This window comes from Netta rufina, assembly GCF_964035555.1.
Source record: "Netta rufina genome assembly, chromosome: 1".
Lineage (NCBI taxonomy): Eukaryota > Metazoa > Chordata > Aves > Anseriformes > Anatidae > Netta > Netta rufina.
The window spans coordinates 131,286,219-131,311,968 of NC_140123.1; the positions used below are offsets into that span (position 1 = coordinate 131,286,219).

General features: G+C 41.6%; 1 protein-coding gene across 1 annotated transcript in view; it reads right to left on the reverse strand.

The window, feature by feature from the left end:
• DNAI7 (dynein axonemal intermediate chain 7) overlaps window positions 1–8,972 on the reverse strand; it is a gene marked incomplete at its 3' end in the record, with an annotated part of 52,174 nt that extends 43,202 nt beyond the window's left edge. The window contains exons 1-3 of the mRNA XM_084303537.1: window positions 8,849–8,972; window positions 7,882–8,004; window positions 1,585–1,763 (exon numbers count right to left, since the gene is read on the reverse strand). Coding sequence (XP_084159663.1) covers window positions 1,585–1,763; window positions 7,882–7,992 — 290 coding nt within the window. The 5' untranslated portion in view covers window positions 7,993–8,004; window positions 8,849–8,972. The remainder of the gene's footprint in view (window positions 1–1,584; window positions 1,764–7,881; window positions 8,005–8,848) is intronic.
• Window positions 8,973–25,750: the final 16,778 nt, after the last annotated feature.

Below are 25,750 nucleotides of genomic sequence, written 5' to 3' on the forward strand. Positions count from 1 at the left end.
GGACAGGGCATCCACAGGTTCTCTGGGCAACCTCTGCCAGTGCCTTGCTACCCTTTGAGTAAAGAATTTCTTCTTTGTATCTAATACAAATCTACTCTCTTTCAGTTTAAAGCCATTACTCCTTGTCATATTACTACACACCCTGACAAAGAGTCCCTCCCCAGCTTTCCTGGAGCCCCCTTTTAGGTACTAGAAGTCACTAGAAGGACTTCATAACAGTCTGGTTAGATGAGCAAGAGTTTAGTGGTCTTTTTTGTTGTTGTTTGTTTGTTTTCTGAAACCAAGAGATATTTTGTATTTGTCATCCCTGCTGTAAGAACTCTTAAGTGTTTCATTTTTTAAGTCACCAGTACCAATACATTCTTTAATTACAACATTTTATATTTAATGACATTTACACAAAAGCTGGCTAACCCAATTTAAATTTAGAAAAGGAACTGTCCTGGAGCAGAAAGCCCACAGTACTCTCCTAATCGCACAGTTGCTCCAGAAAGATAAGCCAGTAGTAAACTATTTTTGTGGCTAGGAATCTACCAGTTCAGCTACTCAAATCAACACACAACAGAGTCAAATGAGCTGAGCTGCCAGCATACAGGAGAAAGTGAAGCTGTATGATCAGGACAGTTACAGCTCCTGACTTTGATTACTTTGAACTGTCATTGTATCCCACCTTAAATGAAGAGCAGCAACTTCTACCTGGTACAAGCTGAAGTTGCATGTTTTTGGAAGCAGATGTTGAGTTTATGCTTATTACTTACATAGATTTGTCAACACTTAAATATCTAACCAGGAACAGCTTAATATTTGTTTGGGATTGACTTTAAATTGAAGCTGCTAAACTCAGTGATCTTTAGTGGGATTTGCATTGCCTTCTAACAGAAGGTAAGTAGAATTCAGTAATATTAAATATTAATTAAATATTAATATTATTTAATATTAAATATTAAATATTGATTAAAATTCAGTATAACGTTAACCTACAAAATTACAAGTGGTACGGTAATCACCAGGAGAGACTGGCTTCTATTTCCATTTTACTGTAGCTGATGTCAAGAAAGCATGAGTTGAAATTTTATCTAAGTCAGCCATCATCCTGGAACTGAGATTTCATAAGTATCTCTTTCTAAAGGTGTTAGAGCTCACATCTTACTCTAGCAACACTGCACAGATATTTTTCTTCCCTTCCCCCCAAAGAACAAAGGCTAACAATTTATATTATCGCCTATGAAGTTTCAACTGTGTAAGTTTTCCCATCTTAACACACAATTTTATTTATGGAATGAGCAATTTACCTTTAGATAATTTTTCACTATAATAAATAAGATCCACTGAGGCAGAAACATTAAGTCACATTAATTTGTAACAGAAGAGCTTTTAGATATGTTGTCTGCCTAACTCCCAAATGAAGCAGCAGACTTTCAGATTACCCGAAATTACAGACCTATAAATGCATACATAAATTGAAGCGTTGCTAACTTGTGTTTTAAATGCTGTTTCACAAGAGATCAATTGTTATGCAGCGTAAGAGCAAACAACCTATCCACCTAATACAAGAGTTAGTCAATTATCTTTCTATATACACACCTATAATGGTGAATATCTTCAAAAGATTTTGTATTGTTTATAGCAAATACACACAGGAAACCTTCTCCTGTTCTCATGTATTGGTCCCTCATTGCACTATATTCTTCTTGACCTGCTGTATCAAGAATATCCAAGAGACAGGTTTCCCCATCGATTACTACTTGCTTCCTGTAGGAATCCTAAAGAAGAGAAAAAACATAAGCCTTGGTTAAGTACAAACAAGCAAGATTTTGAGCACCCATAGCTCAAAAAAAAATCTAAAATTGCTTACTAGTATTTGAGCATAACTGAAAACACTTAAGAGTTAAAATCCAAATTTAAAGATGTGCAAATGACACAAAAAAAAACATTGGTAGCCCATATTTATACTAATACAGCAATCCAGAGAAGGAAAGAGCACTTAGAGGACATGCTCTGATCTGTATTCTGCATCTTCAGCAAGTAACCCTGCATGTGTGTGCATGTGTACATATACAGAGGACAGTTCTTATTCCCCACAAAGGGACACAAAGTACAAATTGGACCCAGATCAAAAGCCTCTCCCTTTGTTAATATAAGAATTGAAGAAACCTGTAACAATGATTTTTAAAAGTTTAAGTTTACTTAATTTACCAACAAAGAGTAAAACTTGACTTTATTCTATGGATGTTTATGAAAGCACTGTGCCACAACGTACAACAAAATTAAAAGGGTTCACAAGTAAGAGAACTATTCCAAGAAAGTATGCCTCTGAAAAAGAAATTATGTATAAAAACCCTCCAGTGTTTGGGACAGGAAATCTGTTTTGTACTCCTAAGCAGGTACATACAATAATAGTTATTAAATTATCCAAGTTTACTAGATATAACTGAAGTTCAATCTTCTCAGCCAAGACAGACCAACACAAAGCACAGAGTCTGATAAAAGCCCTGATGGGTTAAGAGAACAAACGTTGGAACGAATTATTTCAACTCTATCAATTCAAAGTTTTTAGGTCACTGATTCAAATAGCTGAAATCTGTACAAAGTCTCAAACAGCTAAATGTTAATGCATATTTATGGGCTTTTTGGTGCTAGGTTTCTGTTGAGTACATAGTTTTAGCAGTAACAAGAAGATGAACATTACTTTTCCATACAAATATGAATTTGCTGTAAGCACCTATATATTCTAAATAAACCAATGTCAATAAGCTTTAACAATGTCACTGAGTATTATTCTCAGTAAACTGTACTTGTAACACATAAAAGGTGTCAAGACGAAACCATGGCATTACCTTTCCGATCCTTTAGGTAGAGCTTCACATAATATTGCTTCTGTTCTTATTATATAAACAGGATATTTTTAAAACTCTGCAAAAGTGAGCCTAAGCTACGGAGAAGCAAGTTAAAATTGCAATTATAACTAACTTGAAGATTAATTCAAAGTGATCTTGCTTCCTTTGTACGCATTTTAAGGCACTATACATCTATTTCTATGCACTTCGTCAATTTGGTGGGGTTTTTTGTTTGTTTTTTAAATAAGTTTCTGTTCTTTCTTGTTGCTCATCCTACAAACAAGTAGTTGTATAGAATGAAAATCTTGAAGTAAACAGACTCTCTACTCTCCTATTTATCTTTAGCCTGGCTATCATTCAGCAATATCAGATAGAACAATATTGACCACTTACCCTTTAAGATAAAAGTTAAATTTCCAAAATCACGTTGGAGTTTATTTCACAGAAGTGCAAACTCAGTGTTCGTAGTAAATACTAGGTAATTTTAGAAAAATATAAGCAATGTTTAAACATTGACGCAGATGGGACAAATACACAAGCTCCACTAAGTTTTAAAATAAGGTTAATGTTCCATGACAATGCTTAAAGGAGAAGAATAAGAAAACCTACACATCTCTATTCCAATTTACTCAAATTCAACAAGACATCACACATGTCCTATGATTAACTTTATCACAGTTAGTGACATACTAGTAGAACTTCTTGCATTATACTAGGCATGTTTAAAAAGCCTATTTTCACCCCTTAAAATTTGACTGGTACTTTAAAAATATAAAAAAAAAACATTTCTTGGAAAGCCTGTATTACTCCTTTGCACCTTATCACTTCAGAGGAAAAGAAACTCACCACAAATGAGTCCTAAACAAAAATTTTACGTAACTTTCATCAGAGAAAATAATTTTTGAAAAATTCTTCCTGCAGTAAGTGCTAGCTTTATTATGTCATGCTAGCAACAGTAGCAAAGATGCACCAGCATAAAGCGCAACATAGCTACAAAAGCAAGGAATGCCTTAAGACATTCGTTTTGCTCAGTTCTGGAAGGAAAAGTTTGTCACTAACTAGAAAGACCTGAGATGAAAGGAAAAGACAAAGGATGCGGGAGAGAGGATTCAAGTTTGAGATTTTCTTAGTTACTGAAAAAAATACACATTTTGCTTATTTGGTAGTTTTTGGTTTCCTCTCTGCCAAGAAGCCAAACATTGAATCACATTTGTAGGTAAGAAAACTGAACCACCATATTAATAGCTCAGGTTACTGAGACCCCAACATCACTGCAGTGAACACCAGCCTACACATATTACAGATAAAATTTAAATGTTACCATGCTGTGAAAGTTATCAAGTCCAGCAAAAAACGAACACAGTACGTACTGAAAAGCTCAGCGCCAGTGATGCCACTATGGTACTCGTAATACTCTTACTTCAATATGCAATAGCAGAACCCAGCACGGCCAGATTCCCCTTTAACAATGAAAGACCCCTTCTTGTGAATTTTTAAAAACTCAGTAGCTTCACTGCACACTGGAAGATATTGCAATAAAGAAACACCTAATTTAAGGCTATCAAGTAAAACCAAAATGCAAACTAGAAATGAATCTCAGAATAGTACATGACCCCAAATATGAATTTGCCATTTTTCCCAGTATGCAGACACTACCTACATCAAAAAGTTTTAATTTAATTAATCACATAGCCTGCTGTTGTTGGCCTTTCAAGCCATAAAAATCACACAAATTATGCAAAAGGAGCAATAATTCCATCTGTTCACAACTAGCACTGATAGCAAAACATGATAGGAGGTCTCAGCTATGCACTACATATGGAATTTATCTGAAACAATCTACTGCTTAATAAATCCCATCTCTGAGAATAACTTGTTTTAAGAATCCACTATACCAATGATTTAATATTAGAATATCACAGCTACTAAGACTAAGCTATTACTAAATGTTGGAAGTTTCACAGGTGCGCAGGTTATTTAAGAACATACAGACTTAAATATCAGTATTTCTAAATCACTCAAGGGATTTTGCTAATCCGATTAAAAAAAAAAAAAAAAGCCTTTATCAGCCAACTAGGAAGGCTGTTCTTTCTCTAAGACATTTAAAATATGACCCACAGGTTAGTACTAAATATGCTGATGCAGTGAAAATAACTATTGAAAAAAATTTTTTTAAGTCATCACACAAGATACTGCAATTAAAGTCTTAACAAATCTCGACCAGTAGAGGGCACTAGTCCAACTGCTCTCCGTGTTAGGCCAGATTTCCAAGGGATAGCATACACAGTCTTAGAAAAAAACACTTGAAATTGCTTGGCTATAAACATGTGTTTGGACATCCATTTCAAGTGATATGAAATTGCGATAAACATATAAAGCATGCATTTCTGAGAAATGGTAGCCAATCAAATATGCACTCATTTTAATTCTTTCCCCCCTTATCACCTGGTCAGACAGAAATCTATAGAATCTAAATTCTATATTTATACCCAAACAGGTCATGAGATTTGAAGCTTCCCAAGCAGGTAAGCCAGTTATTGATTCACTCATTCTAATCCACTGAAAAAAGCAATAATATTGCAGAATGTATCAGTGGTTAAGTAACCTTTTTTTTTTTTCTCTCCTCTTCAGCTGCACTGTCTTAGCAATACAGGAATTTTGGAAGCGTTGAATTTCACCTTGTTAATCATGAAAGATTTAAAATCACTATATAACCACACAGGTATAGAACCCGCTGTATATAACAAACACAGCTCTTTTCTCTGTTTTCTCCAAAATACTTACTTAGTTTGATTATTTGCCTGTAAGGAAAAGTTAGTATTTTGGTAACAGCTACACGCCAATAAAAGGAACAGTAGTAAGTGAAAAATAATAGTTGTGACACTACCAAGTCACCTTACTAGTTACTTGTCAAAACAACTTTAGCCTTGTTTCCTCATACTGCATGAAAAGACAGCCTCTATGGCTATTGTTCTTTAATCAACCCCTCGCACCACAACTGCATCTGTACGGGAAGCACAACCTCACAACCCCTCTCAACAGAATGGGATTCTGCCCTGGTGAGGACTGAAGCATTTATACCCCATTACAAGCCCATTCGCTGGAACGTGTTTGTCACCCCGGAATGACAGACCACCCCTGTTACAACAGTACTATTTCTTCCCTAGAAGCTTAACTATGTGATTATTCTACAGTGCTGTAAGCAAACCAGGTGATTTACCACGTGAGTAGGAACATCCAGTCTCCACTTTCAAGGTCTCAGGATTTACAAGACAAAAATGGTAACTAGCGCTCAGACAACCTGCAGGAGTTACAGAAGACCAACACCGTTGCATGCAACAGGCTGTTGACGCAGGTAACATACATTAAGTTGTTTCTTTCTTTCAGAAGATATTGATTACGGACCACAGCATTACAGTCATCCTGCCCATTACTAAGTAAGAACCACTGTTCTCAGATTTTATGTCCTTTCTACAAGTGCTGTGTTTTAATTGTATTGTCTTACAATAAAAATTATTTGGCATGTCTCAAAATACTCAGCTTGTTGATTAGCAAAAATCCATCAAGTGATTTAGGGATACTGACATTTAAGTTTTTGTGTTCCTAAACTGTTTACACAGGTCTGTCCTTATATGACATTTTCTATTACAGAACCTCCACAGTACTTTGTGGTGTTTAAATACACTTCTAACCTAGGAAGCCCAGATGATTACGAGCATGTATTACAAATACCAACAAGTTCCTTCTGCAAGCCCATTTTGTCTGTTCCTCTCAAGGAGATGTGTGTACCCTGTTTTTTAAGCATATTTTGAGTTGTCATTGTTTTTGTTTTCAGCTTTCACATCGTCATAATTGGAAGGGCTGCCTTCCTAGTGCTAGTCATTCTTCCTTTCTCCTTTTCACAGTCTTCAACAAGCATACATGAGGTTACTTGGCCATTTAGCAGACAGACAAAACACACGTGAAGATTAAGATAATCCCAAGCTTGAGCCAACACATCATTCTTTGGGGAATATTACCTCAGGTCTGTACATCACTAAAGATAGCCTCCTGCCATCTCAGGGCACTGGCTCCTTTCACTCACGTCCACGTGAAAATGACTACATAGCCATTTTCCGAGTCACCATTTTAAGCCCAGATTTAAACCTTTGTGATTCCTTGAAGTGAGCTTGGAAGCGCTCCGTTGTATAAACATATAAATGAAGTCATAAGCTAAAGAGCTTCAGTGCGGGGAACATAAAAATCTTGGGTAAATTATAGTGTCATTTCTCCTTTTATACAGTCTGAGGTTATTAAATCCAATGATCCACAGGAGATTTCAGACAACACGAGTATTTTTCTTATATTTATAAGCCAAGGCTTGCCTGCTCATTAAAAACCTTTAAAATACTGTAACTTTTAAAGCTTAGATATAATTTTAGATTTTGAAGGCCTATGCCATGTATTCCAAAGAATTCACTATAGCAGCTACTTTACACCTTTTTCTAGACACACAGAAACACGCATTGACCTGTTAAAAAAAAAAAAAGAAATAGGGTTCCAAATTTTTGCCTCGTTCAGCATAGCATCCCAGAATACATCACTCACCATGTGAAACAGATCACAATGATAAGAGCTGAGAAAGCTTGACATGTGCATGTCAGAAGTAAAATTGCTCCTTACACATGACTTTCCTTTTTGATGTTAAGAGACGGATGCAAAGCCAAAGTTTTAGGAGGCATTTTCAAATGACTTTGGGGAATACTTTCTTACCAAGATCCTAAAAACTTGCATTCAAACTGTCCAACAAAACATGGCAACCAATGCCATACTTTAATTGATCAAAATTGTGAATGTTTTAACTGTATCCGTTGTCCCACAGTCAGACCAAGAATTACAGTGATTGGCTCATACTGGTGTGCTGCAGACCTTTACTTCTGAGCCCTTTTAATACAAAGTCTTGCTCTATGATGTTTGTTTTTTTTGTGGTAAGCATCCAAATGCAAGCAACTACCATTACCGCTGATAATCCTCATCACAAGAAGCACAAGATGAAGTTGTTTACCTCTATTGTAGGGTCATATTCATCCACAAAGTGATTCTGAATTAGCTGTATTGTCAAGGCACTCTTGCCTACACCACCAGCTCCAACGACAACAAGCTTATATTCTGTCATTTTTTAGCAGACCTGATGACAAAGAAACCAACGTTAAGCAGGAGAGAGTCAGGCACCAACTAACAAGGATGCTGTCAGCGCGTTTTCATTCACCGCCGCGTTCCTCTACTAGCACCGGAAAGCGATCCCCTCCCGGAAAGGCAGGACAAAAAGGAACGAGGGGAAAAAAAAAAAAAAAAAAAAAAAAGCGATTTCCCAGCCAAAATCACACCTCCGGAGCGCGGCGCGGGGCTGCGTGCTCCGACCGCGAAGAGGCTGAAACTCAAGGGGCCGGAACGCACAAATCCAGGCAGCACCCCGCGAAGAGGACAGACCAGGGCAGACCCTCCCCACTGCCTGCTCCCCAAGTTCCCGGGAGGCCGCCCAGCTTTCCCCGGGGCCGGGGCTGCCCCCCGAGCCGAGGAAGAGCCCCAGGGTCGCGGCCCTTCCCCGGCCCCTCCTGGCCCCGGCCCCGGCCCCGCACCTCCCGGGGCCCGGCCCCGCGCCCGCCCCGCCCCGGCTCCCCTCAGCGCCCGGCCGGGGCCGCGGCCGCCCCGGCCAAACTTTCCGTGCCGGCCCGGCGGCCGGGCTTTACACTGAATAGAAAGAAGGGGAGAAGGGGGGCGAGAGACCGAAGGGTTGACTCAGCACAAGGGTGCCGGGCTCCCGGAGGGCGTTGGCCACCTGTCCCGCCGCCCCCTGCCGCCGGCGACGGCTCCGGCTGAGGGCAGCCGGCAGCGCGGCTGCTGCCCCCGGTACGGGGCGGCGAGGCGAGGCGAGGCGAGGCGAGGGGCGCCCGGCTGCGGGCAGCCGCTTCCCCTTCAGCGGGGGACGAGGGAGGGAGAGCGGGCGAGGGGTGCGGGAGGAGGGCGGCTACCTGCGTGGCGCCGCGCTGCGCCGAGCCGAGCCGCGGGGCGACGCCGGCGTCTCCGTGCCTGTCTCCGTGCCTGCCTGCCTCGGAGGGCCGCCCCGGCGCGGCGGGCGCTGCGCCTCGCTGCCCGTCCCGGTGCGAAATGGCGGGGGACGGGGAGGGCCGGGGCTGCCGAGGGAGCCGAGCGCCGAGCGGGCGGGCGGCCGGATGGAGGCAGGGAGGGAGGGCGGCGATCGATGCGCTCCGCGCTCCCCGGGCCCGCCCCTCGCCGCGGCCGCGACGAGGGAAGGGCAGGGAGGGCGGCGGGGCGGGGGAGGGCGGTCTTGCAGCGGCGCTGGCCGCAGGGGGTCTCCTCGCCGCCCCCGCACGCCGCCACCGGCGGGCAGAAAGAGGCTAAAAGGAGCCTTAGCCGTCCCGGCACGGCTTCGCCCTGAGGGGGAGACGTCGGCTGCTCGGCCGAGGAGCGCGGGGGAAGCTGGCTCGGTGCACATAAGAAAGCGTTTTTATCCCTAGCCGGTCACAAAAATGTCAAACGGGCCTGGCTGAATCGCCGTGGAGCTTAGGCGCCCGTTAACCTTTCACTAATCTCAACGTAAAATGTGAGGCTTTGTTGGTAGTTGCCAGGGTGCTCTGTACAAAAGTTAATAAACAGAGCTGATGGTTTGGAAGCACGCTAACAATTGCACGATGAAGCCTGTTTTCTTACTAAAAGGCCAGAAGTGTAATTGAACTGTAATTGCAAAGATCCAGCGTGCAGGTCCTTTACACGCCCGTGCTGCACCCAAAGAGGTGAGATTTTTTGAAACGTGTCGCCAGGTCCCAGATAGTGCAGCTTGTTCCTAATGAAGGTTTTTCTGAGGGTAGCTGCGCTGATGTCGACCAGCTTACACCAGGGATTAATTTGTGCGATTTTGCTTTCCCTCTTGAAATTGGAAGGTCAAAAATAAACATGTCATGCCTACACATCTGGTGATCAAGGGTTTTAATTTAAGAGGCTGGAGCTTTGTTCTCCGCAACTGCGTGCGACAAAACTTTCAGCCTCTTTCATTCCCAGTGTGAATCTAAGGCGCTCTGACTCTGGGCCATACCCATCTGAGAAGCAAAGGCATTAACCCTTTGGGACTAAGCCATCTAATTTACAAAATGTGTTCCTGTGATTAATTTGTGTAAATAAGCCAAAGACCCCGTGCCGCTGTTCAATCCTACTCCCTCACGTGGAAGGTGTTAAGACTTGGGCAGAAAACAAACACATCTTTGAGCTGTTGTGTGAAAAATCCTGTCGCTTCAGACAGAGCCTGGAAAAGATCAGACGAGCTGCTTTCCTTGTGTTCTTGAAACCAGTCTTTTCTGCCATTGAAACCGGTGACAAAAGTCCTATGGGAGCCTGTGTAAGGATTCTTACAGCGCACTTCTATGCAGTGGGAGGGTATATGTTGTCATGAAATGCGGGGAAAATGAAGTGGGGAAGTACCTTACGATTCCCATTTCTCCTCTCCCAGTGACTTAAGTTTAGCAACCTGGTAATTTTTGTGTTAGATGTCTGTATTAGATTGTTTCTCAACAGCCTCAATTAAAAATACTCACAAAAATACATCTGACAGAGCAACAGATAAGATCATCTCACAAATCAGAGTTAAAACTGTGTGATTCGGTATGCTTATTAAGTAGGCTATCTCGCCTGAGCAGATGTAAAACCCGAAAGAAAAACCTGCTTTCAAAGAACAAGTAGCCTGGTGGTAAAACCACAAGCTTGGGATGTGGGAAACCCACATTCCCGTCTGTGGTGTGAAAGAGGCAAAGAAAGGATTTGAATGCAGATGTTCAGTGACTGAGGTAAATGCCCTGATCAGCTCTTTTAGGACAGCAGGATCTCACTTTCATATTTTGCCCCCCCTAGGAAAACTATGTGAGTGTTGTGGTTCTTCCTAATGCAGTGGGAAAATGACTGTGTCACAGGAAAACTTGCCCAGTCCTGCACATAATGCTGATATTCCACAAACAACTTGTATGGTTTGTTCTCATCTACAGAGCTTTGTATGGGGAGAAGCTGTTCGTCTTTAAACCCACACAGTCACAGCTGGGATCAGAAGAGTATCCGGAGAGAGCCTCCGCTGTGGAAACTTCAGGCCCCGATGACAGCTTGAATCTCCGTGTCTCCATATGATGATCTCAATGAAACGTGCAAACAATCATTGTACATATAGTTGGAAGGCAAAATGAATTTTTGGGATTCTGGAAAAGCAGGATACAAAGCTTCATTTGTTGTTGTGCACATATTTGTTTATAAATGTCCATGTCCAAACTTGTTGTTTGCTTTAATTAATTTTAGAAATACCTTCTCAGGCTTTTGGATGAAGTGGTTTGAAAACAAGCTGAAATAAATGAACTGAGCAAAAATATTGAGTTGCATACCATGCATTGATATGAAAGCTGTTGATAAGTCAGCAGAAGTGATGCAAAGCCTCCTAGATTTTGCAGAAGTGTTGTTCAATGAGATACCAACTTTATATTAGTGATTGTTTCTTTAGTGCAATTTTCACAGAGAATTCCAGACACAGGCAAAGAAGATGAATGTCCTTCAGTGTGCTGGAGCTAAATGATTTTGTTAAGTTAAAGCATATTTATGAATTGAAAGGCTTCCTCATGTTTGCATTAAAATATTTCAGTCCCAGTCTCCTGGATCCTCCATAGATATGGATCTTTGATGGCTCTCAGGAGAAACCATCAGCCACAGCTCCCTCATTAATATCAAGCACTAGGCCTGAATGTGGGTATAATCCTTTCAGCCACACATTTACCCTATTCAAATTTGCCCAATCCCAAGCAATATAAAATAAATTCATTGAAATTTTAACATTGATAATAGATTAGCTTTCACGACCTGACTGTCAGCAATTGTGAAGCAGGGGAGAGGAAATGTAAAATACAGCTCCAGCCTTAAGATAAATAATAAGCTTTCTCTGCTAACATAGATCGTCAGACAAGCTGAGACAAGAGTTAATTTTCTTGTGGCTTTTCCTGGCATTTAACTGTATGCAAAGCAGATGCAAAGCCAATGGAGAGTGACTATGGGAAGACAGGTGGGTTTGTGCAACTTAAAAGTTTGCCTGCCGTGAATTAAAAATACAAGTAATGCGAACTTGTATGTCACACAGACAAGGTCGAGGGTCCATGGCCATTACAACCAGCAGAAAGGCATATTCGTCGTTGGAGAGTTCTGGCCAGGCACAAGCACATGATGGTACTCGAGTTTGTTTCGCCAGAGGCCACAATGCTAAAGTTAGTGGTGGTTACATGCTTTTAGGCTACCATTACAGTCCTTTGTGCAAGGACAGACACTGCCTGAATCAGCCTGCACAGGTAGAGTGTTTGCATTTGACCCGGCTGTGTGGGTTTGTATTGGCTGTTCATTTTGTTTCATGCAGGCATGTTATTTTGATCTGTTATAAGAGCATGTGTCATGCAGGAGCAGCACTGCAGACATCCCTGCCATTTAGGATGTACCAACCTTTAGTTTTTAGCTTTTTGGCTTCTCCTTCCAGGAAAACGAAGACTTTAAAGGAAGTCCTGCCAACTTTGTTATGCTGCCCTTTTGTTGATAAGACCACCTACAAAAGATTTTACATCCAATCTAGTGCAGTAGGAATGTTAAAATGTAGGAATTTTTCTCACCTGACACGGCAGAATACAATCAGACTCCCCCAAATTTTTACTCACTAATTTTACTCAAGACAGCATCTGCAAAAGGTACACAGTAAAAGAGTTATGTAAGGAAGCATATGATGAACTTACATACAGAAATATTTATATCCATATATAAATATATAGATATATCCATATATCCATATATAAATATGCAATTTTAAATGTGCTATTTTATATTCAAAAGGCTGTAGTTCTCATGTGGTATTACTTTTTTGCCCTATCAAATTTCTTTAGTAATTTGACATGTATAGAGTGAAGTTTAGCATGTATAAACTCACACTGCATGTGAATGTATTTTTCCATGTTACAGCAAATTCTTTTCAAAATAGCTGGTGGACCCCAAGAAATGCACAAACCTTAAACTGAAAATTACCTTTCAAATGCTCAGCTATGTGAAGGACAAGTCTGGGTTCTGCTCCTTCAGCTTCAGTGGCAGCTTATTTGTCCACTGAATGAAACTCTTCAAATCTTCCTTCCTTTCTGTATGTAGGCTCTAAGGAAACATGGTTAATGTATTTTTTTTCAATAACATTAGATTTGGCTTGAAAGCTATGTGCTGAGATACACGTTACTGGTATTTGTAAATGGTTTTACTTTTGGTTTAATTCAGCTGTCTCTGACATTTTATTTTGAGTATGTTTCTGTGCTAAAAATGGGGTGGGGAGAGAGGAACAGTTCAACTGTGAAATATTCTTTAGAAAACTGAATGCTTTTGCCATTCTACCATTGTCATCTGGCATTAATTAACATAGCATCTCGCTAATTATATTGTCAGCATATAGCCACTAAATTCAAATACAAAGAGAATTGTTAAAATTTGGCGATTTAACTTTGGTATTCCTTTTAAAGCATCGTTCTTCAAGTTTTGTGTATATAGGAAATCATCCAAAGCCCACTGAAGTTAATGGGCTTCCTTCAGATTAGGACCAGAAACGTTTGGAAAAAATCAGTGGGGTGTCCAAACCGCCTCTCTAAATCAAGCAATTAGGTACTTAACTCCTGTTATTGGTATCCACAGCACAGCACCCAAAACTCCCTGACTATGCACACTGCAGACCTGATGTGCCACCCAAGGGAACAAAGACCACATTGAAAGGGGAAAGACAGTGCTGGACACAGTGTGAGTTCACTATCCTGTTGTGCCCATGCCTTCAGGGTGACAAAAAGAAACACTGTCTGGTGGGAGAAATCAGGCAGTGCAGGGAGAATGGCAGTGCTGCATGGCAGCTGTGTGGGGCACTGCTTCCTCACACCAGCAGCAGAAACTTGTCAGAGTTAAAATACCTGTGCTAACTCAGGTGGGTGGCACCTGAACCGAGCTGTGAATTGCCATGTGAAAGCCATGGCCTTGTTTCCAAGTCCTCTGTGCATGCTGCTGGTGCTTCTTGTGTATTGCTGTATCCTGTGCTTTTTGCATTGTGTGAGAGTCAGCTGCTCACTGATACCCTCCTTATGAATTTTGCATTTCTTTTCTTCAACTAGGGAGAACTGAGGGAAGGACAAGTGTCTGAGTAGTGCCTGTGCTTTGCCTGGAGCAAAACTTTCCACAAAGTCCCTCTTGCTTAAAAGCATCCTACCAGCAGTGAGGGGATTCCGCATGTGTGGCTGAGCCAGTCTGGGAGCCACATCAGAGCCAAACACTGGATTAATTTTGCCTTTGGACAAAATCTAGAGCTTAGTCCTGCTCTCAGTGAATGGTGGTCCTGTGACCTGCTCGTATCTGGCTCTACATGTTAGTTTTGCCTTCTCTTCAGCATCACTGGCCTCCACTCATGTCCCTTGGTATTACTGAAATCTTTGAGATCTATTTGATTTCTAGCTCACCAAGGGTTTTATTTCTCTGGAGCATGGTAAAACTATACATCTTCCTGAGATGATCAGAAACACATGGAAAAATATTAAAATGTTGCATAAACAGAAAAAGAATTAAATATTTTCTTTCCAAGACAGCTACTCTTTTGCTGCAGACTTTTTACTTCAGGACAAAAAATAAAAAAAGTGTTGTCAGCACTTTGAAAACTACATCCCTTTCTCCACTCCAATGGACTTTTGCCTATTTTGCATGGACCTGTAAGCTGGGCATGTTGCTACAGCTCAGGAAGATGCACGAGAACCTAATGTGTCTTTTTTAGAGAAGTAGACAGTATTCCAGCAGCTGTAGCCATTCACATATGTCTTGGACAGGATGCATTTCCCCAGCTCCCTTGGGAAACTGCAATCAGAATCCCAGGGCAACCCTCATCACAAACTGCTGTGCTTGGGAGGCGGCTGAGTTGGGGACATGAACGAGCCCAGGAGACCAAGTTGCTGGAGAAGCCAGAAAACTCGCACACAGCTGGAGGTCCTGCGGGCCCTTATGGTCTGTGTGTGCAGTTCTGGGTTGGGATGGAAGATCTCACTGCTCCACATACCTCTCAGGCAGCAGAAGAGCTCAGAGCCTGAAAAGCCAGGGCACCCAGGCAGGTTTGGAGTCCAAGATGACAGGCAAGGGACAGAAGGCCAGAAAGCTTCACTTGAAATCAGTAGTTCCTCACAGACGGTTCTGGCTGGCAAATCCCTGATTCTCAGTCAGGGCTGCTGTCTGGTTACAGCTGCTTGCCAGCTGAAGCTGGGTCAGCACTGGGCTGTGTCAGCTCCCGCTGGGACATCCCAAATGCAGACGGCAAGGAACGTGCTGGCCTTGTCTTACACAGCCTCTCCCTGGGAAGAGCTGGTGCTGCCCCTTTGATGAAGAAACACGTGTGTGTTGCTACAGTACCTTCATGACATGTCAGTGATTTTCATTCACTGCTGTCCTGACAGGGATATGGTGTGAGCGGGGTGACAGCCGGGTGCCCTGTCACTGCAAGCTCTTCCTCAGCGCCGCAGCCAGCTCGAATAAATTATGTATATGTATTGCACAGACACCTGCAAAACAATTCTTCGATCCCAGTGTAGGCCTTTGGTTGTTATTACAATACAAGCAATATTGCATAAATAAACACAGGAAGAAGTAATATGTATCTGCAGCAGCTTGGGTATCTATTTCTTCACACATGCCCACACTCCAGTGCTAGGACTGTGTTTCCAGGAAAGGTCACCATCATGAAGATCACAGGTCCTGCTTTGCTGTACTGTAACTGAGTGTTCACTCCATTTCATTTCAGGAGATTCCACTGTACATTTCTCAGCTCATAGACTCAGAACTGGTTGGGAACAGCTACATTTACTCCAGGCTTGAACTGGAATAAGCAAAATTTTTCTGATGACAGTTAGTGGAGCCCAAAAGCAGTGTACCTAGGAAACCTAGTGTACCTAGGCACAGCAGTGTGCCTAGGAAAGGCACCTATAACCACCACAAGAATGTGAACACGTGCTGAAGGATAGCACATATACTCAGAGATGGCTCTAAAAATAAAGAAAACTTATGTTTAATCACGACTGTGTGATTTTTAGGATCACTTGCTCTTGCAGAGGCAGTTAAATAGATCCTGACATAGAGTACCAAGGAAGGAAATGTACATGTTTATTTTGGAGTTTTTGGGTCACTGGATAGAAAGCTTATAGGAAAATGGAAAACATGCAGTAGTAATTTATTTCTAAAGGGAAGGGGGAGAAAAGTCAAGGAAATTCCCTTGCAGTCTGTTTGGAGCCAGGTTTTCAGCTGGTGTAAATCTGCATGCTAGGTTAAAATTATTGGAACCATTTCACGTCCTGTGTCAAGAGAAAGCAACACTACAGTGCTGAGTTCCATTAGCTGGTGATGTGAGGCCCTAAGGAGGGCCAACATTACCAGCCCTCCACTACAGGCCAGTGTCCTGTGTCAAGAGTAAGACCATGGCATCACCCTAGGGTCGGATCCAGGTCAGATCTGTGGTAGAGCTGTGCAGCCTCCATCACTTGTTACGTGCCAGTGAGTGTGAGCCTCATCCTCTCTTCCCACCATTCTGGTAAGTCCCTCCCTGACTGCATTAAAATAAAATTTTAGCTTTTGCTTGGCCTTAGATCCAAACTCTCAACAGCTTTGCAGACAGAAAGTGTATTCTCCATGACCTCCCCAATATGTTTGCATTATCAGCTGTTGAATTTTTTATTACATGTCATTGAATTTGATGCATCAAGACTTTTATGCAGCTTGCTCCTACTCTCTAGGAATTTCACAAATAAATCACTGGCATGCACTGCAAATTGTCAGTCCCGGACACACTACTCAGTAGAAAGGCACTGGCTAACCTTTTCCACTAGAATGCTATTTTTAAGTGCTTTAACAAAGAAGACTATCGTTTTTTGAAAATATATTGCTATGGTGAAAGGAGTTAATGGCTTGTACATGATGTATCACACCCATGATAAAATTCTTAACAGAAAAGTTAAAAATCCCAAGCAGTAACCGCGCACACAAAATTGTTAAGGGTACTGTGTGGGTTGAAGTCTCAGCTTTGTCTGAGCATTTAGACCCTTCTGAGCTTCCTTTGTGTAACAGAGCAGAAGTACAAAAGCCGGGCTTAATGATCCAGGCACTTTTCCACACCACAGGGTCAGAGCCTTGGGCAAAGGCTTTCCCCAGTCAAAGGCAGCGATGGAGGTGAGAAAGGAGTGCTGAATGTGTCTAAATGGCTGCCTCTGGGTTTTGTGAGCACCCTGAAAAGAAAGGATACCAAAGCATCTGATATTTGGGGCAAGGCCATGGTGTTTCTACAAAGGGGAATTGACTGTGTGCTGTTTATAACCACTCTTGTGGTAATCAGCAAGTGTCTGTACGGGCTTTAAATAGACACATTACCCTAAGGAAATACCCAAGTCAGCACCTCTGTATCCTGCTCTCGGAGAGGAAACCTGACCTACAAGGCACCAAAATTTGCTGCTGCGTGATGAAGGGGCCAAAATATCTCAGACAAGACTGCTGCTTGCTTTTCTTGGAGAGGTAGCTCCATCATGCTTTGTTCAGCTCTTACGTACATCAGTTTTACAGTGGGGTGACTCCAGTTACTTAGAGGAGTTGCTCCACAATTACATGAGTGGTGATGAGAGAAGAACCAACCCTTACAAAACTGCATCCTAAGCGAAGCATGAATGAAGGTTATGATCGAGTAATTGATTAGCAAATACATTCCTCATTTTATCTAATTTCTGTTAAACATTGCAATATATATTTCCAAATATTTATCTAATGAAATTACTGCTCATTTTTTCTGATACTTAATTCTTATCATATGAATCATTTAGAACTAGACAAGGCAAACCACCAGAGACCGTGTTAAGCAAAATGAAGATAAAGTTGCAGCTGATCAGAAAACCAGACAAGATAGTCTTTCCCCTTTCTCACTGCCTACAGAGGACAGTTTTGTGCTGGAGGTTTTAAACTGTAATGGTGTTTGGGACAGTAATTCTAAAAAGAACTTCAGCGAAATACTTCTCTATAAAGAGTTCTTCATAACCAGGTGACACATGAAAATATGTGACTTCCACAATAGTGTGTAAGTATACATTTAGAAGAAAGAAGAAAAAAAAGTCACTAAAAGACATTGTGAACTGTAGCATTAGATGCATCTATTAAAATGGAGTCGCTATCTCAGTGCAATCAGAAACTTCACAATTATGATCTGCTGTTTGCAGACAACTTAGAATGCTAGATTTTTCACTGTGTATTTTACATCAGAATCTGGCTGTATAAACAAAATTAAGGAGGTTGAAATGAATGAAACTACTCAGGAATGACTATTTTAAGTGAGATCAGAACAAAGTGTAATAATACACTGTTAAAATTTAATTAACACCAGAATAAGTGGAGGAATTGTTTTGTGTTTTTTGTTTTGTTTTGTTTTGTTTTGTTTTTTTAAATACATTTCTCTTATTACTTGTCAGATTTTGTTCAGATTTCCCTGGAAAAAAAAATCTGCCATTTATAGAAATACATATTTTGGAGGAAATGCAATGAATATGCCAATTTAATTTTCCAGGTACACAAATACACTTAGAGTTTTCACAAGACTTAGTCCAGGGGAATTGACTTTACAAACATACACTTCAGCCTGTCAAATGTTAATGTAACAATTTCTTACATTGCTCTCCTGCCATAAGGCCCATCACTATCCCAAGTCCCCCCTTTGAACTGTTAATTCACATTCTCACTTTTCAAAGGTGTCTTAAGTAACTCCTTGTGAACAGCTAACATCTCACTTCATTCATGTAGCCCCATATGAGAGACAACATGCATCGCTGGAGCAGTTCCTTGTCATTGGACCTTCCATGAGTAGGTCGAAGGATGAAATGTATGGTGGTTAAGGAAGAACCGTGAATCACTGCATTTGTCACCCTGTCAACTCTTAAATTGCTGCATTCACACTCATATGTAGCATGAGACTGAGCATGACCAAGCTGTGGCCAAGCCGTCCTTCTGGCCTTGTTTTATGTCTGTCCAGATGGCAGACATCCCTGCTCCTCACAGAGGCAAGATCTTGCTTCAGTGACAGGCCAGGGCTTCTGACTCATGCAGCTCCTGCTGAGCTCTGAGCACAGCCACAGCCAGGAGGAGTTGCCAGGCACAGAGATGGGAGCATGTGCCAGGGACAGGGGCAGGGACAATGCCTGATAAAGTGACATACCTGTAGTCTGCACCTTGCTTTGCAGGAAGCGTGCACCAAGACCTTACAAGAAGTGGGGAGCAGCAAGGCACTTACCCTCGGGCCACCACTGGCCCTGCGGGAGCTTAGCAGCAGGAGATTGATGCTGGGCACCCCAAGTCCTGGCTGTGTCCACAGGCAAGGGCGTAGGGCTGCTGGTGGAGAGATACGCTGGCTTAGTGAACACCATCACACACAATGTGGGGCTTCTTTCCATACAGGGGCAGGCAGGGACTGAACTGGAGAACCAAAAAACTGTGTAGACATATCATATGTTTCTGACATGAATTTCACTGTGCAAGTTTCTGCTTTGCTTGGTCTGACTGGAAGATGTAGTCTACGGCTGCCAATGTTACCTGATGTTTAAAGAGCAGAGACTGCACAATTTTATGGAGGACATAGCTAAAGAGTTAATTAAATCCTCAAAATGTTTTCTTTTGCTTAGTGGAACCACTCCACTCTCAACTGGGATGAGCTTTCTCCTGCTTATTGCAGGCACCGTGTATGTGTTGGAAAGCCTTGTTCACAACAGCTGAGAAGTCACACAGGATGAGTGCTCCTAAGCACACTGTCAGCATGGGACTCTGAGGCTCCCTACAGCCTTATTTCCTTATCTGTTTAAAGAGGGAAGGCAATTTCAGCTATGCTCTACACATGTGAATTTTGGTGGACAGGGAGCAGCCACTTACATTCAGAGATCAGCCCAAAAGGGATGATCAGGATTCATTTACGCTCTCTGTTCCTGGTAGGTCGTGTGTGGGGGTTAGCAGCCCTCTATAATCAGTAATCCCATAAGCCGTTGATAGGCACAAGCAACATGACCACCGCGGAGGGGACTCTGCATTTGCAGAGGGAGGCCAGCCTGACCCCTCGCACAGCGCTGAACAAAGCTCGGCCAGGCATTTCTGCAGCGAGCCCAGAGCTCATTTGGGAGGTTTTACACGCCTGTAAAGCCATCACCTACAAGTGCTACTAAATCTTTCTTTGTGCCATGTACCGACCTAAGCTTTGCGGTGTAAAAGGGTAAATCTGCTGAGGCAAATACATCTCTGTAGCTGATGTTATTTCTTCCATTCTTCCCCCAGCACACTTGCCAGCAAGGGTGCACCCACCACCACTGCTGCCAATGTGAAGGGCAAGAGGAGAATGATCAGCTTTACCAGGGCACATAGATGGGGCAAGGGGAAGAGAGAAAGTCTGATGACATGAAAGGCAAGGACAGCAAGGGATCGGTGGAAGCATATGAGCTGACAGATATATTTTCTATCAGGAAGACAAACACAGAAGCACAGCTTTGCTTTTTGTCAAGAACAGTTCTTCACAAACAAGGAATGTCACTTACTGACTTTTGAAGAATTCCTCTGCAATGCCTATAGAGCATCACTACTGGTAAAGCTTATAAATCTGCTTGAGACCCAGGAATGAAAGATAGGACTGCAAAATGTCATTGTTCAAATGGTGTAGTTCACCAAAAATAAGACCTTGGAGACTGTTACTCCTGTTCTTACCCTACAATTATGGGGAGGGAGTGACTGTGGAGCATGGCATTTAGGACACCATGGAATATATTTGGCCTCCAGGCAGTTCTCAGAGCACCTTGACATACATAATTAGTGAGGATGCTGATGTTTATTTAGGGCTTGTGGTTGTGAAAAATAGAACAAAGAGATTTTTTGGGGGTGGGCAATAATCAAGGCAGTAAAATCATTTCTTTCCTCTCTTTTGCTTTTTCTTTTATATTTTCTATCTTAGAAACTAATCAAACGCCACCCCTATTCCAGTTAGTTCACTTAACTAACACTCTTGACAGGTAAAACATGTAATGCAAGATTTCTTATATTCCTTTTTACCATCTACCCTTCCATTCCTTTCTTGCTGTATCATCTTAAAGCTAGAAGATCTTACCATTTCAAACAGCCTCTGAGAGCCTACAGTCAGACTGACAGAAGGCAGCGGGGAATGAGCTTAGCTTGCTATTTTTCTCAATAGCTCTTTTTGAGATGAAAATTCTCCCTTGCCACATAGAGACCTAAATGAAAGAGTAATTTCTGACTTGCTTTCATGAGTCTTTTGATTTTCTTCTTCTTTAGTCTGCATGTATCCTGATATTTTTCCAACTCTTGCTCCTTACGGACCAGCATCATCTTACATCACTCTTACAGTTTCATCAAAGCTTTCCTTGTAACAGAGACATGCTCCTTAGAAAAAGCTCATATCTAAGTTTCCTTGAGCTTTGAGAGTGAAATCAGTCTGAAATTTCATTTTTTTCTGATGCTAAAATAATTGTTTTTCTGAGATTTTGTTTTGTTTTGTTTTGTTTGTTTGTTTGTTTGTTTTTAGAAAATGTGGTTGTGTTAACATTACTTTTTGAAAATATGCACTCATATTAACAACTGAACTTTGTAGCTTATGCCCATCCATTGCTTTAAACTTTCATTAGAAAAATACCCATTGAAAGAATTAATATCACAGTACAACCAGAAATAGAGGTTGTTTTTATATATACGTGATCTAACACTATAGGTAGAATGCATTACAGAAATCTAACTCAGCTGACTTTATGTGAGTCTTTTCTGTTCTACAGTTTCTTTGTTTTAAGGATCAGCAAGATAAAGGCTGACTAGGTGAGTAATAAACTTGTATCACATACATTAACATGCAATAATCAGATAGTAAAATCTTATTGAAAAGCCCTATTGTGCAAGATGCTGTACAAAGACAAATATAATTCCTGCATAGTGACACTTAAATGAAAAAGGGAAGAAAAATCAATTTTTACAGAAGTAAACCTTAACATAAAGCACAGCAAAGTCTGTGCTGCTCTTTCCATCGACTTCCCTTGATTTCAGATCCTATCTGTCCATATACACGTGTGTGCACATACACACAAAAACTTGTTCCACCTATGTTTAGAGATACACATATTTTGCTGAGATGCTGGTCTTGGAGTGATGGTGTATGTCCCCAGCAGTGTACGCCATCATGCTGAAATAAGAATTCAGGCTTTACTTGGCAATGAAATCAATTCCTGCTTTTTTTAACTGCTGCCACTCTCCTCCAATGTGTGTGTAACAGTTGTAGTATGACAGAAGCAGGTATTGAGGGAAGATGTGTCTTGATCAGAAGGAGAGGATTAGATTGTAGAAGTAAAGCATTTTTATAGAGTATAGCAAACATATTTTAATTCAAACAAGTTGCTGTATGAAAAGGAGAAGGAATTTTTATCACTTGTATTTTCTATATTTAAGTGTAGCTGAGGTACAAAAATCAGACGCTGACTGCGAGCTACAAAGGTTAAACCTAGCAAAGCAGCATGGTAGCAATGTGGGGGCAGGGTAAGAATGTATCTTTTCTTTAGCAGCATTTCAAGAACTACGTCTCACAAATTTTTGACATATTTTGTGTGGCATTTAATGAAGTCACATCACAACTCCCTCCTCAGCCCTTAACAGATGCTATTGTCTTTTTCAAATCTTCTTTTTCAAAGCATACTTCTTCACTGGTGAACTTGTTGTGATGAAAACAAGCATGACAGACAGCGAAAACTTTAGATTAATTGAACATTCAATTTGTGTAGCAAACATGTCGCTCAAAAGCTTTCTGGAAGAAACTGATGTTGCAAAGTCTGGAGGACAATTTTCAAAATTATGTTCAACAAAGTTTTGGGCCATATCCCCCTACACAAAGGTTGACCAAAAACACTATGAAATGCTTGTGTCAATGAACTTCCAGGTGCCAAATTTGATGCTTAAATTTAGCTCTCGCTTGTGAGTGGTTACTCCCTGTTTGTCCTCTAGCCTGTTACAAGGGAGGCTGGCTCCTACAAAAAAAGCATTGCACCTTTTACCTAAATCCGATTGCCTAGCCTATTCAGAGCCTTTCCTAGCCTAACAGGAGTAATGTTAATCTCAAAATCCTGCCCAAACATCTGCTAACAAATGCACTCTGCCTACTTAGTTTTCCTAGTTAATTTAAATTATTGAAAAATAAAAGCAAGCACAACTCCACAACTGTTTCTACATTGCAGTATTTTACAGTCTGTAAAACAAAAATGTATAGAGTCTGTTAAAATGTGCTCTACTTCATACACAGCCACAAAAGGGAGTAAAAATTTACTTAGTTCATAGTGTACATTGATGGTATTGAAATCCCTTCATGTGAAGGGATTTCTATAAATAACTTCTAAAACTGCTTTTTGTTCATTTTTTCTTTTGGTTTACTGTCTTAGCCTAATGTAGGTGGTTATGCCGCTATTGTTCATTTACAAATTGGGCTATGAATAAATAACAATTAGCGTGCTTATGCTTTCATTTTCAATTTTTATGTTCTACTTGCACCGAGAAAGTAAAACTTGAAGGTTGAATCCACAACAGAGGAATCACTATAAAGGAAGGATGCACATGGCTAACTGGTCCTGGTCTCAAAACATCTTACTTGCAGATATTTCCTTTTGCAAACTCTAATGGGAGATGAGGCTTGATCCATGTTTCAGTTTATCTGAACTACCAAAGTTTACAAAGAAGGAAAAGAGTGGGTGGGAAGAGAGGAAAAGGGAGGGGTGGCTGGGGGAAAAAAAAAAAAAAAAAAACAACATTTCAGCTGTTGTCTATCTATGTTCTAAATACAGGATTCTCTGATCTACTGATATGTAATTCATACCAACAATTTGATACCTTGAAAATATTTTGAACAGACCTGATGATGCTACGCTTATTTTTTCTCTACATCCTCTAATAAACAGTGCCATCAGTTGATTTTCCTTTCTTAGCCTGAGTCATTTCCTCTTCCGTTGCTTCAAGCTCTTTTAGCCTACAAGTGACAGTAACCACCTCTCCACCATAGGACTCCTTCAAGTCTCTGTCCTCAGCTGCAGTAAGCTTGCAACAATTACATGTCACTGTTCGGGGAAGCTATTGTAACACTTGCCAGGGTGTGAATTTAGTTACTGTGGTCTAAGTGCCCACGTGGACACTCTTACTCTGTACTAAAAGGGCCTTTTTGTGGTTAAGTTGATCCATTTCCAAAGTGGCCTTTGCTAAAACCACATGGACATATCTACATGGAAAAATAGTTTGGAATAGCTGTTCCTTACTACCTATGTGGAGATAGTTATTCCAGCCCTACACTCTTGAATAAAATCTTGGGTAGTTTTACATCAAAAAAAACTATTTTCTATTGTCTCTTCTATGCTATGAAATGCCAGCAACTTTTTTTTTTTCACCTAAATAACATGATCTTTAATTTTTAAAACAAGCATTTTAAGCATTTTTAATCTGATTTTTAAACAAGCATTTTAAAACATCTTCTATGAGTGATATCTTATAGACTTTACTGTAATACCACAGATAAAGCACAGCTTTTAAGCAAAATTAATGCTGACAAGATGTTGCTATGGAAATGCTTAAAATATAAACAGCTTTAATCTGCAGCCATTGTGATGGGGGAAAAATTGACAAATACTGTTTTTGCAGCTCCCAAAAGCTGCTCCCAACCAACAAACAAGGCTGTTGAAGAGAGCTACCACAGACCCAGTTTTTCCTCTGATGTGTTCTTCTGTTCTTCCAGAGTCCCATCTGGGCACACTTGTAGGAAGTGCAAGCTGAGCCAAGTTTTCTGTAGTTCCCACGAGAGCAGGACTGTGGTTTTTGCATTTATGGCTGGCAGGCAGCAGTATGAGAGCAGCAGGTAGGAGGCAAGGAGAGCCAATGCATGAGGCAACAGTGTTTCATCAGGCAGAGCTGGAGGAGTCAAGCAGACAGAGGTAGTGCATAGTCAGGGAGAGGAAGGAGCTTCTGGGGTGTACCCAGAGGATGGGGGTTTGAGCTGTAGCAGAAATGGAGCATGTTGGTGGGAAATGAGCTTTGGAGGAAGGACAATCCTGGCAGGAGGGTGGGGGAAGTGGGCACTGTAAGGGCTGAAGGGCTCTGCAGTGGTACAGCGAGGACAGACCTTGTTGTGACAGGCAGCAGTAGCCATACTGAAATAGAAGTGTTGGTGGATGGGAGCTCTGGTTGGGAAGTGCAAAGAGCTCTGAGACAAGATGGACAGATAGCTGGGATGCCTGGGGGTCAGGCAAAGTTGGATTTTCCTGGGATGAACTCACTTCCAGGCGTTCCCAGTTAGGCCTGTGCTCTAGTGGGTGGGCTGCCCATGGTTACTTAATGCTACTACCCTGGCATCTACCTTCAGCTTCTCATCCTCATTTTTACAGTTAGAAGTATGGTAGCTCAGTTCAGAGCTCTGTGCTTACTGCTGGTGGAGCCTCTCTGAACTCCGGGGAGCTCACCAGTTTCAAAGGAGAAGCAAGCAGCAGGATGCAGGGAGTGGCTGCAGTGGTGCTGGGGCTCCCCAAGGGCTGCAACAGCCACCAACCCTGCACAAGGCAACTCGCTGACTTCACTGGCCTTTGAATTGAGAGCTGAACAAGAGCTAGGCTGGGACATGAAGGATATGAGGTATGGGAAGGATAGCTTTATGTACTGGCAAACCATCATAGTCCAAGGGGGTTCAGACTGTGGCCAGGACCCACCCAAGGAGCAGGTTGAGGGCGTGACGTTGATGTTCCTGCCAGGAGTCCCACAGACCTAGAGAGTGAAATCTT